The 13,930-nt window shown below is 41.7% G+C and overlaps 1 protein-coding gene across 1 annotated transcript; it reads right to left on the minus strand.

The window, feature by feature from the left end:
* Positions 1–455: 455 nt before the first annotated feature.
* On the minus strand, positions 456–13,720 carry hnf1ba (HNF1 homeobox Ba). The gene is made up of 10 exons (XM_029518007.1): positions 13,350–13,720; positions 11,243–11,442; positions 10,667–10,934; positions 10,356–10,579; positions 5,158–5,312; positions 3,926–4,052; positions 3,645–3,827; positions 3,282–3,400; positions 2,835–2,879; positions 456–476 (listed from the first exon to the last, which is right to left on the minus strand). Exons 1-10 carry the CDS (start codon positions 13,718–13,720, stop codon positions 456–458), a joined length of 1,713 nt encoding a protein of 570 aa, XP_029373867.1.
* Positions 13,721–13,930: the final 210 nt, after the last annotated feature.

A 13,930-nucleotide genomic window follows, 5' to 3' on the forward strand; every position in this document is an offset into this window, starting at 1 on the left:
AAGTTGTCCCCAGAGCCTGAATTTGGGTCCGTACAGTTCATGAGTGGTATTTGGTGCTTAGTTCTTGTTCTTTTGTAATGTCACAAAAGAAAATGGCTGTACAATTTTAAAAAAGAGGAGGGGGGGGAGTGGGGTGATGAAAAACTGAATACTGTTTTCAGCGACTTAAATCATACATCCTTGTTGATCGTGTGTGCGACAGAGAGGTGGGGAATCCTGTCTCCTTGCTTTTCAGGTTGAGTGAATTTTTCTTCTCTTCTGTTTTGTTTGTTTTCCTTCCCTGTCCCCACTTCTCATTTTTACCGCCTGGCCCACCGTTGCCACTCCTCCTGTTTGTTGACTGACTCATCATCCAGCATGCTGTTGCCGGTTATTAAGTGTTGTCATGGTTACAGAAGTGAGAGGGTGGAAAAATGTGTTCCAGTTGCCGGGCATCGAGGAAGTCAAGGATGCTCTCACCAAGCTTGAAGAGGACACTGAAAAGAATGAGAGGGAGAAAAATTTCAGACAAAGTAGCTGTGTGTTACATAAACCAATGAATACAGTCTGTCCAGCACCAATACAACATGTACTGTACATCATGTTATGATTGTGACCTGACAAATCAAACAAAAATAAATGGTTGAAAGAACTTAAGTAAGTAATGTGTGGACTTCCACCGGGTATAACCTGCAGTCACTTGATTACTTTCACAATAAAATTGAAAATACATCATGTAGGCAGTAGAAATATCTCTACCTTAACTGACTACAATGTGAAAGTGCAGCCAAATTCAACGGATGAAGAAGGTCATCCTAATGAGTGGATAATTTTTTACATCTAGTACTTTCCTGTAGGTGTAGATATTCATTAGGGTGCAGTAGCACAAGCGGCAACAGCAACATAGAAGCAATTTAGTAAAATTGTGAATGCAGCACTGATGGAATATGTTATTGTGTAGAATTACTTTTTTTCCCTTCGTCCTCCACTGGTAAATACATCACCCCTGCACCTTCATGTGCCACACCTGACCAAATACATCCCTCATCCCTCTTGTCCTTCCCCTGACAAGCCCTGTTTCCATTGAAATGGTCTCTTTTTTTTTTTTTTAGATTGTTTGTGGAATTTATTTTTTCCTGCATTACCAGGGGTGAGGGGAGGTGACCCCCGCGTGACCTTGCAGCCAACAAACAGCTTCACCTGATAAAGCTGACCCGCAGGTAAGACTCTGAGTCATTAGACACCAGGGTCTGAGCAGAGGTGAGTTTCAAACAGGTATAACGGCACATTCTCAGTAAACAATCAGTGCTATAAAGCCAAAGCATGCTGGACATGTAATGAGAAGAAGGGTGACCTGTCCAAATAAAATCCTAAAATCCTGATAAGAAAATACCTGGGCGAGCCTGCTTGCTAATTGCTCTTTAAATAAAAGGGTTTGTGAAATGCCAAAAGAGTGACAAGAGGGTGACCAATGGGTACAGCCCGTCATACATATACTGAGGGAAAATTTGGAGCAGTTGAGTAGTTTGAGTAGAAATTACATTTAGAGCTTGTTCTTTTCTTTCATTACATTTTTTAATAGATGCTGCAAGTAGTTACTTTGCAGTTTCAAATTGTATCAAAAGTCAACAAATAGATGTTTGAAATACCTGGTTAATTTATATTACTATGAACCTTTCTTAAAGTTCTTCTAAAATTTATATAACAATTCAACTATCAAAACCAGCTGACATACTAATTTCTGACAAAGATAATATAAATGTTGCAGCACTTTGATACTTTGGCTACACTATTTTTATGATCCTACGTCTGCACTTTTACTGAAGTGGAATTTTAAATGCATTTCGAACATATTATACTCCTTCCACTGCAACTTTGCTGCTTTGGCACAGAAGTTTAGAAATAATGTAAAACGTTAATTCAGTATAATTCAGATTTCATGCTGTTTAAAGATATCACTATAAATGAGATCTGTATTCTACATGTTAAGCATTCATGACATAAACTATTCAAAATTAACAGGAGACTGTTCCCTGAAATTAAATATTGAAACCAAGTGATGCGTAAAGGAGTTGATACAGCTTGTACAGTTTTAGGATCATATCTTTTAATTTGTTTTGCAAAACAGATAAATAAAGAGCTGATTGTTCATCCAGTTCCAAATGTGTCAATTTCACGGCCTCTGGAAGATTTGTGTTACTTCCATGACTACACAAAGGATATACCCTGAGCTATCGTACCATCAACCCATCAGTCTGTCAGTAGCAGCTCGGCGGATACAAGTACTCTGTGCCTCAGCGTGGGAAATTGAGCGTGTGAAAGCACCGTGGTCAACATTTCAGGCTAGAGCGATCATTGAGAGCAGGGAGAAGTAGGAAAGAGGAAGAGGTGTAATTAAAAAAAAAAAAAAAAAAACAACTTTCCTCCCCCCTCTTACCCAACCAACCCATCCCACCTCATCTTCGGCCTCACTGCAGCATGGAGGAGCGTAATGGGACATAAGCCTGGAGCGCTTTGATTAAGAGCAAGGCTCATTTCCTGATCACAGAGGACTAACCCTCACCAGAGGAAAGTGAAAGGAGGCAGCGTTAATCAAGAGGTGTTCAGGCTGAGGGAACAGGTGACTGATTAAACGTCAGTGTAAGAGGAAATAGGAGCACATGCTATCCATGTATCTGTCTTGTCTGTTAGTTTGAGCTCAAATGAAAGCATGTGAACATCAGGAGCAGCACCAAGCAAACACCTTTAAGGCAATAAATAAATAAATAAAATAGAACTGAGCAGAACCATTTCAGATACTTGATTGGAGGCCCATTATATTAATTTTTAAAAACTGAACTAATAAACTTATTTACCCAGGAGAGACCCCCAAGTTGCACCATCTTGTTTACAGGAGCGTCCTAATAGGACAGGAATTAAACAAGTCAGCACACAATCATAAAAACATACTTCTCCTTCCCTGACATGACCCAGTTCCTGCTGTTGGTGCACACTTCGATTTAGTCATTTCTCAATGTGAGGGTGATTTTTGTGTATCAGTTGAAAATGCTTGAGCTGTTTCAAGTGTGGCCTTTCAAAAGAGACAGAAGAGACCCTTGATGCAAAAATTTAAAAATTATTCCGCAGAAGCATCACTGCAAAACGGCTGCAATAATATCGCACATTTAATGCAGAATCTCATGCGGTCACAAGCCAATAGTGATTACTGGAACTAAAATCTGCCATCACAAGCAAAGAGAAGCAAGAAGGTGCATCTGAGTTTGGTTTGCAAAGTGAGATATGCTGGTGGATAAGGAACTGACCGTCTTGCTTGAGGACATGGAGCTGAGGGTGCTGATACTGTTGGCGTCTGTGACCACCATGGCCGAAGGGAAACGAGACGGGTGAGAATATTGTGGAGGCTCCTGCTTGTGAGGATACACTGCAAATAACAAACAAGATAGATTATCACACTCATTCAGTTGTACAGAATTGTAAAGAATAAAAATATATATGGGGGCGGCCCTAAAAAAAAGATTCAGCAGATTGATAATCGTGGAGAAAATCAGTCCTTACAACTTTTAAAGAAAAAAAAGTTTTAAAGCAAGACAACTAGTGATCTAATTTATTTACTAAGTCCAGTAAAGGCCTCAGCTTGGAGTAGAATAAAGTAAAGTGTTACTGACTGTGTGAGTGTGTGACAGTAGCCATGAACGGTTGCTGGCTCATATGGCTCGGCGACTGCTGCATCAGGCTCTGCTGGTGGGGGCTGTGGAGCTGCTGGGAGAACTGCACCGGCTGCAGCGCTGCAAGGCTGCCCGCCACACTGTTGATCACTGGCACCGTTTGAGACTGTGACGTGTTTAAACCTGGTAAGTCACAGCAAAACCCTAGTTAGACCACATCATGGTAAAAGAAATTCAGCAGCTCTTCTGTCTTCATTGATTTGGAGAGTTGTAGAACTCACTCTGTGCTATGGCCATGACTCCTGATAGAGGCATGATGAGGTTTTGTGTCTGCTGATGGCTGTGATGGGAACTGTGGATGTTTGTCAGCGTGCTAACTGGAGGAAGTCCTCCGCCTGAACCAGAAATCTGGGGAAAAATTAAGAAAGGTAAAACTGTTTTATTTCTGTGCTATTCGTCACAACAGAAAGAACAACAGAACAACAGACATGAATGTTGACTTTGTTTAGATTCTTTTGTATAACACTTGCTTGAGTAACACACACAGCACACAAGCAAATACTGATAAGGAGAGGGGGGTAGAGAAAAAAGAAATAATTCCAAAAATGTCAGCAGGTAAGACTGTATTAGGCCACGTAGCACATTGACAATGTTTGCACTTACCTGTTGGCTTATACAATGTGCTTAATTACAAAAGAAAAAAAAAGGAGGGAAAAAAACAAGAAACGCAACACAACACAGCTGCCACAAAAACACCATCTCGATATGTCTATATGGATCAAGATCCTCCTCTCATTGGGGCCAGCAGCTCCCAGAAGACAAACTAAACAGATACACATCTGCCGATTCAAAAGTCAGCTCTGACCCACTGCACTTCACACCACACACCCTCACAGTAGTCATTTCACATAAACTTGCTGTCAAAGGCAGAAGTGTTATGAACTGCCAGGGAAGTTAGAGCACAGCATTCAATGTTGGTTTGCATAATTTATATATTTATAAGCATTTGTCTTTATCTGAACAAGACATATAGTCCACATTGCACTGTCACGCTACTATTCAAATGCTATGGGTCCTTGCACAGGTTTCCTTGTCACTGATCAAATATTGGACTAGGGCAGAGGGGAGAAACTCTGAAGTAAAAAAAAAAAAAAAAAGAGCCTTGGGCATAATCAAATGTTGGCGTCATTTCTCTGGCAGAACAAGCAGCGCTCCACCTGCGGCTCCTCTGTGCGAGGCATTTAATCAATAAGCACAGAATGTTTCTTTGTCAGGTTTATTGGCTGAGTGATGCACATGCTTGATGCACTCTGGTGAAGGCTGTGTGCTAGTCCAGCCATGGCCAGCCACCCCAGCTCCACCTTCCACACAGAGCAACACAATGTGCTAATTGTCAGTTGCCAGTTGGTCCATAGAAGAGGTGGTCCAGGAAAACGACTTTGTGCGTTTATGCTAAACGTAGCCCTGCTCTTATCTAATCTGAGGCCATGAAGGCCCAGGTGTGTTCACTCACCATCTTGGCATCAGGTGACAGCAGACTGTGGCTGTGGTCCAATCCCCCCGGAGACACCTGTTGGAGCACCGACTGGCTGGTCGCCATGGCATTGCTACTGTGGTGACTGATGGCCGTGGAGGAGGTGACCTCACCGGGGCCTTGGCTGTAACGCACTGAGAGAGAGAGAGAGAGAGACACACATGGACAGAAGAGGTTAGTTTCACTTACAGAGTCTGAGGTGTTGCGTGCTATTATATATAGGGCATAGAGATAGCACCAATGGCCTCCATCTCTGCTGAGCAGCACTGTTGTCGCTCCAACCACACTCACTTGCTCTTTGACTCAGACAGGGGGGGACAGAACAAACAAACACAGTGACCCGTCCACTGCTGCTATCTGCATTAAACAGCCAAGGCCACTCACTGGACACATGCAGTCACCACGGCAAAGCTCCCATCAGACTCTCTGATCACACACAATGTGATCAGAGAGTCTGATCAAATTGCGTCAGCATCAAAGTTTAGAAGAAGTAAAGCAGTAAAAATACACAGCTATCTATAAAAATGTCTTCTCAACAAAATGTACTTTAAATGTCAAAAATATAAATATTTCCCCCTGGAGAACAATGAATCATAACTACATTCTTACATTCTACATCATTGTGGAAGCAGAATCTTACTGCTGCCTGAGGCTGGTTTTTACTACTTTATATAAAGTTCAGATCAGTGGGTCTACAGATGGGGCTCCACCCCCACAAAGGGTCACCAGCTACATCTGGCAGGTTGTGAGAAGATTAAAGCATAAATACAACCATCCAAGGCAATTTTGAGTTAGGTTAGAAGATTACAGGTATAACTGGTGGAAAAAAACTGTCAACAAAAAATCTACTCAACAACAGTAAATATTATTTTCTCCATTGTCACAGCAATGTTAAAGTGAAATTAATATTCTCCTCTTAATCCCATGTCTAGACCACTTGTTGTCTCCCACTCGAGGCCCAAAGAAATGCCTCACCCTCCTAAACAACTAACAGTCAAATTACTGTTTGCTAATGTAGGCCCCCTCTGATACCAACAGAGTAAACATTACACAATTACAAGCAATGTCAAACACATTCTTATCCTGTGGTCTCAGTCCCACACAGAGACCTACCCCCTCCTCTCAGTGACAGTGTAGAGACAGACTCTGTTTGCCCCCAGATCTCACATCATCCCCAAGCCCCTGTCCCTGACCCAGGTGTGACAGCCTGATTGCCCTGCCCAAGGCGCTCAGACACAACAGGTACCACCGATACACAATCATTAGGATCCACACAAGATGTGGTATTGAAGCAAAATGTGACTGGTGGGAGGGGAACAGGGGTATTGATTTCTTGTCACTGGAGGAAACCAAATCATTAAATGTTACCATATATTTGCTTCAGGTGTCAGGTAAAGAGTTTGGATGTGTTTAGGTACAAGTATGAAGTGTTAACATTTTTGCATTTTTGCAAATAATACCAAAAAAGGAAAAGAAAAAAAAAAAAAAAAAAAAAAAAAAAGCCTTCCTCAATCTGGCTTCTTCATGTTTTATTTTCTCTAAGTTCAAAGCCCATAGATATGAAGTTTACTCTCACAGGAAAGTAAAGAAACTAAAAAATGTTCACATTTGAGAAGCTAAATCTGAGATTTTTGTTTGTTTTTAAAATTGCTCAAAAGAAGCTACTAATGATCAAAGTAATTTGAAGACAATTTGATTAACTGACTGGTCTTCAGGGCATTTAACAGAAACATGTGACTTAGTGACATTTACGCTTTTGTTGATGTTTTTATCACCATTAAACAGAATCAGGTAAATTGTCTCTCCCTGTTTCCAGTCTTTATGCAAACTAAGCTAACTGTCCCACATTAGACAGGAAGATAAGTTAGCAGTATCAGATCTCTTATTTTAAGCAAGACCACAAACTAGCGTATTTTCCCCATTATGAAATATATCTTTGACTAGAAATGAAGATGCTACGATAACCAAATCACAGCAGTATATTTCATCTTCTAAATGACCTGTCCTCCATTTTGTACTGCCCACAGACTTCATATTGTCTCCTGCAGCATACTAGCAACCCCACAACACTCCACCATGCCTTGTAAACACAGCCACAGAACAATAAAGCACTCCAATGGACTCATGACCCCTATTGCCACAGAATAGGAGAGGGCTCATAAAAAGGCATTTATCTCTGGGCCGGGCAACCTCTTTAAGTGTCAGAAGTAGAAAAGGATGCTATTCAGGCCAGGTTTGTCTCTTTGGGCCCGGCAGTAACTGACTGCAGGGAACCTCGGAGTAAGCAAGGAGAACTTCCATTTAAACTAAGACACTCTTGGTTACTATAAAGCTACAGGAAAAAGATTTCTTGATCAGATTAATCTTCACAAATTTCTTCAGGTGGCATATCCTATAAAATGGAAATTATACTTTAGACATTACCAGAGGAAGTTGGGATTTCTCTTTGAGAGCAGGGGGAGGGTGAGAATTTAAGAAAGAGTGGTTGCAGGATTCTTCAGCTGGTTAAAAAGGCTCTAGCTCCCTGTGTGACCCATGTAGTATCAAAGCCTGCCTCCCCAACCCCAGGCAGCAGCCATTGTAGTCCCACTGCATATGACAGACCCCCTGGATCTACGCAGGACGTGTCCGGCCTCTTCTTTGTGGCTCCCTGAGACATAGGGCAGTGGAAAGTGCAGAGCTAGGCCTTTCTCTGTGAGTGCATGTCCCTGTTCCAGGCTAGCCTGAGGTGACGGAAAGCAATGCAACCTACGGATAAACCCCCTACTACTGTATCTGATCTGGAACTTCTGAGTAAGTGTAATGGAGTTATGCAGCTCAGCAGATACAGCAGTCACTCAGTTTTATGATGATGCCAGCTACCAAGAAAGAGCCTTTTTCCTGCAGGAAATGTATGTCAGAAAGAGGGAAAAATTACATTTTCAGCCTTCAGATAATTTACTGGTTAATTTTATTAATTTTTTTTCATTTGTGTTTGGATATTATACAATGTTAGAGTTAAAAAAAAAAAAAAAAGGATTTGGAGCCACTAGTTTCACTGTTGCTAATAGATTGCCACCTGTTGCTTCTAAAAAAAAAAAAAAAAAAAAAAAGAGTTGTCAATTAATTATAGCAAAATTCAAAGTAAATAATTATCTTTTCTGAAATAGCTTAATTGTACTGAAATGAAATTTTGACAAGTTAATAATGAACAGTTACCTGAAAATATAAATGACTAAATCTGCTTGATAAATTAAAAATAATTAAGCAAAAATGTTACATTAAACCTAATTGTGTATTACGTGGCAAAAAATGAAAATAAAATTTTGGTAAAATACTAAAAGTCACCTACGTGGAGTGTGTATTGAGACTGTGTTATGATTTAACCAAGAAATCATGACATTAACTAACCTGTTGTTGGAGATTAAGGCTGATAAGTAAAATGCCATAAATATGCCAGACCAGTAAACATAGAAGATGAACTGTAGGTAAATATCATTTAGGAAAACATAGGCATATGCTTCCGCTAGCTTCCCAGCAATGTATGCAATGTGCCGCACATCAGCGTCATTTCTGAGTGTAATGAAAATGTCATCACCAAATCTGCGTGTCACACTGTTTGACTGTCTATCCAATTGTGTCCAACTGAGCAATGGACTGAGACAAAATCAATAAAAACTCCCCAAGTAAGATGAGTTTCTTTGATCTGACCCACTAGTGACCTCTCTTGTACCACTGAAGTTGCAGAGTAGAGCTCGTGGGGTGGAGGGGGGTTAGTAGTAGCTTTCTCTATAGGCGAAGAAGGGGGTCATCAGTCCTGTCTAGCCAGAAAAGAGCCAATACCCCAGTGGACAGCTCCTGCTGCTCCAAGTCTGCGCACAGCCTCAGCAACTATACTAATGCCAATAAAGGTGAGGGGGAGGCTTTAAAATCACTCCTCCTTCAGGGCCAGCAAAGATAAATGAACCTAGGTTACAGTCAGTGCAGTCTTCTAATACACCATAGACAATGGGACCCCCTGCAGAGGTAGGGTATAGAGAGGAGAAGTCAGAGGAGCCCCTTATCAAAGGTCTGGGAGATGTAGTAGCAAAGGGGTTTTAATTGTCCATTAAGCATGCATAATACAGGCCGTGCCCTAGCAACGCAATGAGACAACCTGCTGGGATATTATTGTCAGACCAGGGACTGACACTGAAAAACAGCTGATGATGTCGGCAGGATGCCAGCAGGACACCTTGTAAGCAGCCAGCTGAGGGTTTCTGCAGGAGCAAAGCGATTTTCCGCCACGCAGCCACCCTTCTGCTCTGCAGCCTTATCGCTGACCTTTCTGGCTATGCAACCTAAGGTCAATGCCTGGTCAGGTGTTCCGAGCAAAAAAAAAAAAAAAAACCTCAAGCAAACAGACAATCCACAAGTGGGACCAGTTTATCCAAAGGTAAAAGAGCAAGCCAAGGCAAACAGTTTGTTTTCCCTTCAAAGCTTACTTCATGTTCGAACACGAGAGGACAACAATGGATTCTGAGCGAGTCTCTCCAATCACAGTTTTATGGAGGGTGAGTGATGGCACGGAGGATAAAGCTCAGCCAGGTCTATCTGCTTTGTTTTTATGTTGTATACACCAGGTAGACTCAGTCAATACCAGTTACTCTGAACACAAACATCACGTCAGGGTGACAAGGCCTGAGCAACAACACACAGCATCTCCTTGTTTTGTCAACTCTCCGAGTTGGCTCATTAGTAACCTGCATGGGAGGAGGAAATGTGGAAATGATGGCGTTATGTCAAGCTGATCTGGATGTGTCTGTCCCCCCTCCCTGACCCTGGCCTGACCCTGGACTGTCACAGGATTGCTGCCCTTTGTGTCATGCCTCTCCATGCTGACTTTGGAGTGGAGATTGCAGGTACAATGTGGATTGTTCTCAGTGTGTTTTCAAAGATCAGAATAACAATGGCATTTGCTCAGCTCACTCACTCAAGCTCATTGATCACTTGCCCCCTCTTTTCTGCTGCCCTGATCACATCAACTGTGCCATTTGACAGTAGTTTCACTCTGAGGAAAACAAAATCATCACCCTTTTGTGCACTTTCATTCATCTCTAAAATCCGTGGTGTGCATAAATTTTGCATAAATGCTGAACTTTTCTTCATAAGCAGCTATTGAAACATTTTAGACAAAGCAAAACTGCTTGGTATCTTACTGGGAGGTGAAGCGCTGGTCTGGGGGTGATGTGGCGAGCTGTGTGACAGCAGAGGGTTGATACTGTGGGTCGGTGCAGTGATGGCATCCATTGCCAACTTCTGCCTGAAGGCTTCTTCCTTACGACGGTTGGCAAACCAGTTGTAGACTCGTACTTCTGTCACCAAGTTAGAGCCGAGGCCCTGAGCTTTGGAGGGGGAGACACCTCTCTGAAGACACTCAGCTCTGCACAAAACAGATGCACAAGGATGAAAAACTGTATTTGGTATTTTTTGGGAAATAGGTGCAGGGGGGCGTCCTGTCTTTTTCTACCTGTTGCACTCCTCTACTAAAGCCTCCCTCTCCTCCTTGCTGGGGTTCTTCTGCCGCTCATATGCCTGGTACAGAATTTGCTGGGATGCAGGCCCCCATTTGAAACGGTTACGTCTCATTTTCTTGCAGGAGGGCTCGCTGCCGACCTCCTCACCGGGCTGACCCATGCCCTGACCGGACGGGTTGAACTCTGGGAAAAAAAACACCGGATCCTGATTGCCTTTGTCTGTCATATTGTTGCCAGAACCTTGCACTGCCTGGTTGAACTCTGAAAAAAAGGAAGAGGCACACTCAATAAAATTGATTTTTAAAATGAGAAAAAACATAGAACATTACAGTTGTGTTTTGTATTTATAAATAATGCTTGTTTTCTTTCTCTGCGTGAAGACTAAAGATAAAATCCAGCACTGGCTCATTGCTGTGGGACTAACTATGCATCATCTAGCAATATGAGGAAATGTCCTCATACTGCTGGATATCCCTACATGCATGAAACCCAAATAATATGCTGTGCTACTGCCAATGACATTATTACAGGCCGGGGCCAAGCTGTGAGAAACTCAAATATTAACTTACGTCGGAGAATTTCCCGCTGCTTCCTGACATACCAGGTGTAGAGGGCTGCTCGCTTCTGTGTTTTCATGGGCGTGCCTTTGTTGAGGTGCTGGGAGAGGTGAGACTGGTTGAGCCCTGTGATGTCCACCACCTCCCGTTGGGGGATGTTGTGCTGCTGCATGTAACCTTTGATCATGCGGGCAGCACGCCATGGATCCTCTCTGGATTAAGATACAATACAAGGGCAGAAAATACAGCTCATTTCACCACTCAACTATGTGCAGCTTTCAGAATGAAATAGAAAAGAGCAAAAGCACCATTAGTTATATTTTTGGTCTAAAATAAATACTGGAAGAAATGCTTGAAGTTAAAGCAGGCGATTCTCAAATGACTTTAAGGTTTTTACTTTTACCTATATATTCACACAGCTGCTCATGAACTTGTTCCTTCCTGTTAACTTCCCTTCATTTCAAGGCCTCAAGTTTAAAAGGCCTGTAATGATAGTAAGACCCCTAACAGACAACCCGTTTATCATTGTAGGCCGTTCAATAGGCAGTAAATATTTTTCAAAGGTTAGCTCAAGTGGATTCAGGGAGATTGAGAAACTTGGACTTAGTATTTGGTTCAAAATTCAGCCTGGAAAGAGTTAGCTTTGGTATGTATGAATTCACAATGAATATATAAATGTCAAGGATCCCAGACTTGAAAACTACAAAACTTTTATAAAAATGGTTTGTCACATATTTCAGCTGTACTTGGGAAAAGGCCCAAACTTAGCATCAGTCCACAAAGGATAAAACATGCCTATCATTAAACTGAAGTATTTTTATGAATAAATATTTAAGGCTTGAGGATTTCCATTAACCAAACAATAAATTAGAAAAATGCATTTGTCATAATTATCCTAACTGTCATTAAATTGGATTCGGCCAAAAATCTAATATCTGCCTCTAAAATTAGAAACATTCGTTGACAAAGTTGATAAACAAAAAACTATTGGTTTTGTTGTTGGGTTTTGTGTGTGTGTGTGTGTGTGTGTGTGTGTTAAGAAAATACATTTACTCTCATCCTCAAATTGGACTCCGCGTGTAAATTTAGGTTTAAAATCCTATTTAGGTATTTTCTTACCTTCACAGTATTCCCCGTGGCTTCGGAGTCGGAGGTAAAATGAAGGCTCTCTTACTGAAGGAGATTAGCGGGCCGAGACACACTGACATCGGTAACTATTGCAAATCTGCACAAGTCTGTTTGTTTTGGAGAATGTGGAGGCCTACATCTAAGTCTGCGGGTTAAGTGGGAGATGTTAGTTTATAACTTTTGACAATGAATAACCAGATCTCCATTCACTCTAATCACACGCCACTGTGTATCTTTCAGTTGATGATTTATAGAATAAAATTAATAATAACTTAACTACACGTGGGTTAGTTTTGATATTACTCGGCTGCTGTTAGAGCCTCAAATATTAGTTTTAGTGACACAAGTGGTTTGACTGGAGATTATTAGAAATAAATGGCTGACGGGCGAGATGTCCGACCAATTTATAATAATATATATTTTTTGTCGTGGTCGTAGCCTATGTAAGTATTATTATTACTATTACTATTATCAATATTATTGGCAACAAAAACAATAAAAATAATTGCTAGTTATTTTTGTTATTATTATTATTGTTGTTGTTCATATTTTAGTTCAATTAATAATTAAGTTCCAAAATTTCGTATTCAGAAGTGCTTCCATTCAAACTCTTGTCGCCTAATTTTTATCATTGAGAGGTGGAGTATAGTTAATTATAAATAGATCTAAGCTCAGCTGATATTTTACAAAGGTAAAGAAATAATAATCCATGTGGATAATTAGTAACCAGAAAGTGAAATCCAAGCTGTGGCGGGTTATTTTAAAATTGTAAACAAAGAAGGAAAAGTGTTTTAGCTTCGGGAAGGCCCGTGTTTAGGGTCATCTTGCTGTTTATTTATTTATTTATTCATTTTTTAAGATTTAAAGGACTATAAATGTAACAGTGTGTATAATCAGCAGAAACAGAATAAACCTGTATATGCGCTTATTTTTCAGACTTATTTTAATGTTTATAAAATATGTTACTTTTTAAAAGCAGTAGGGAACTCACGCCAACATGCGCTCCACCTCCGCCCTCTGCTCGGCGGCCTCCTCGGTGTTCAGGGACTGGAGCTCCTTCAGGATCGGCGGGGTGTCGTAATCGTCTCCGTCCTCGGAGCCCTCATCCCCGGACAGCTTGCCCTTGCTGTGGCCGTTGGTGAGCGTGTGGAAGACGGGCTTGGTGTCGGCGTCCGCCGCGCTAATCTTTCCGCCCTGCGGAGACATGGACAGGGTCTCCAGTTTTACTCCAAAGCCGGACGGGCTGGGGTCCATATCATCCAGAGCCTGGATCAGAACATCTTTGGTAACTCCTGAGTCCAGCAGGGCGCTGAGGAGCTCCTGCTGCAGGGATGTCAGCTTGGATACCATTTTAGAGAACATTAAAAAGTCAACATAAAGGCCTGCGGGGTGCGCGCCTGAGCTGGAGGGAAAAGGCAGGATAGACGGGGGGAGTTCAATAAAAAAAAGAAAAAGAAGAATAAAGCTCCTTTGTGGCTCTGTGGTGTGCCGGAGAGCTCACTGCTGCTGACACCTGCTCCGAGAAGCTGCCTCACTTCCCTGTTGCAGGGGAGGATGAAGCTGCTTTGCCAT

The sequence above is a fragment of the Echeneis naucrates genome, chromosome 13 (assembly GCF_900963305.1).
Source record: "Echeneis naucrates chromosome 13, fEcheNa1.1, whole genome shotgun sequence".
Classification (NCBI taxonomy): domain Eukaryota; kingdom Metazoa; phylum Chordata; class Actinopteri; order Carangiformes; family Echeneidae; genus Echeneis; species Echeneis naucrates.

Coding starts and splice junctions, on each gene's coding strand:
- hnf1ba (XM_029518007.1), bottom strand. CDS start 13,720: ATGTTCTCTAAAATGGTATCCAAGCTGACATCCCTGCAGCAGGAGCTC. Junction 4,053..5,157: donor TGTCACCTGATGCCAAGATG/GTGAGTGAACAC, acceptor ATTTTTCCCCAG/ATTTCTGGTTCAGGCGGAGG. Junction 3,401..3,644: donor TACTGTCACACACTCACACA/GTCAGTAACACT, acceptor TGTTATTTGCAG/TGTATCCTCACAAGCAGGAG.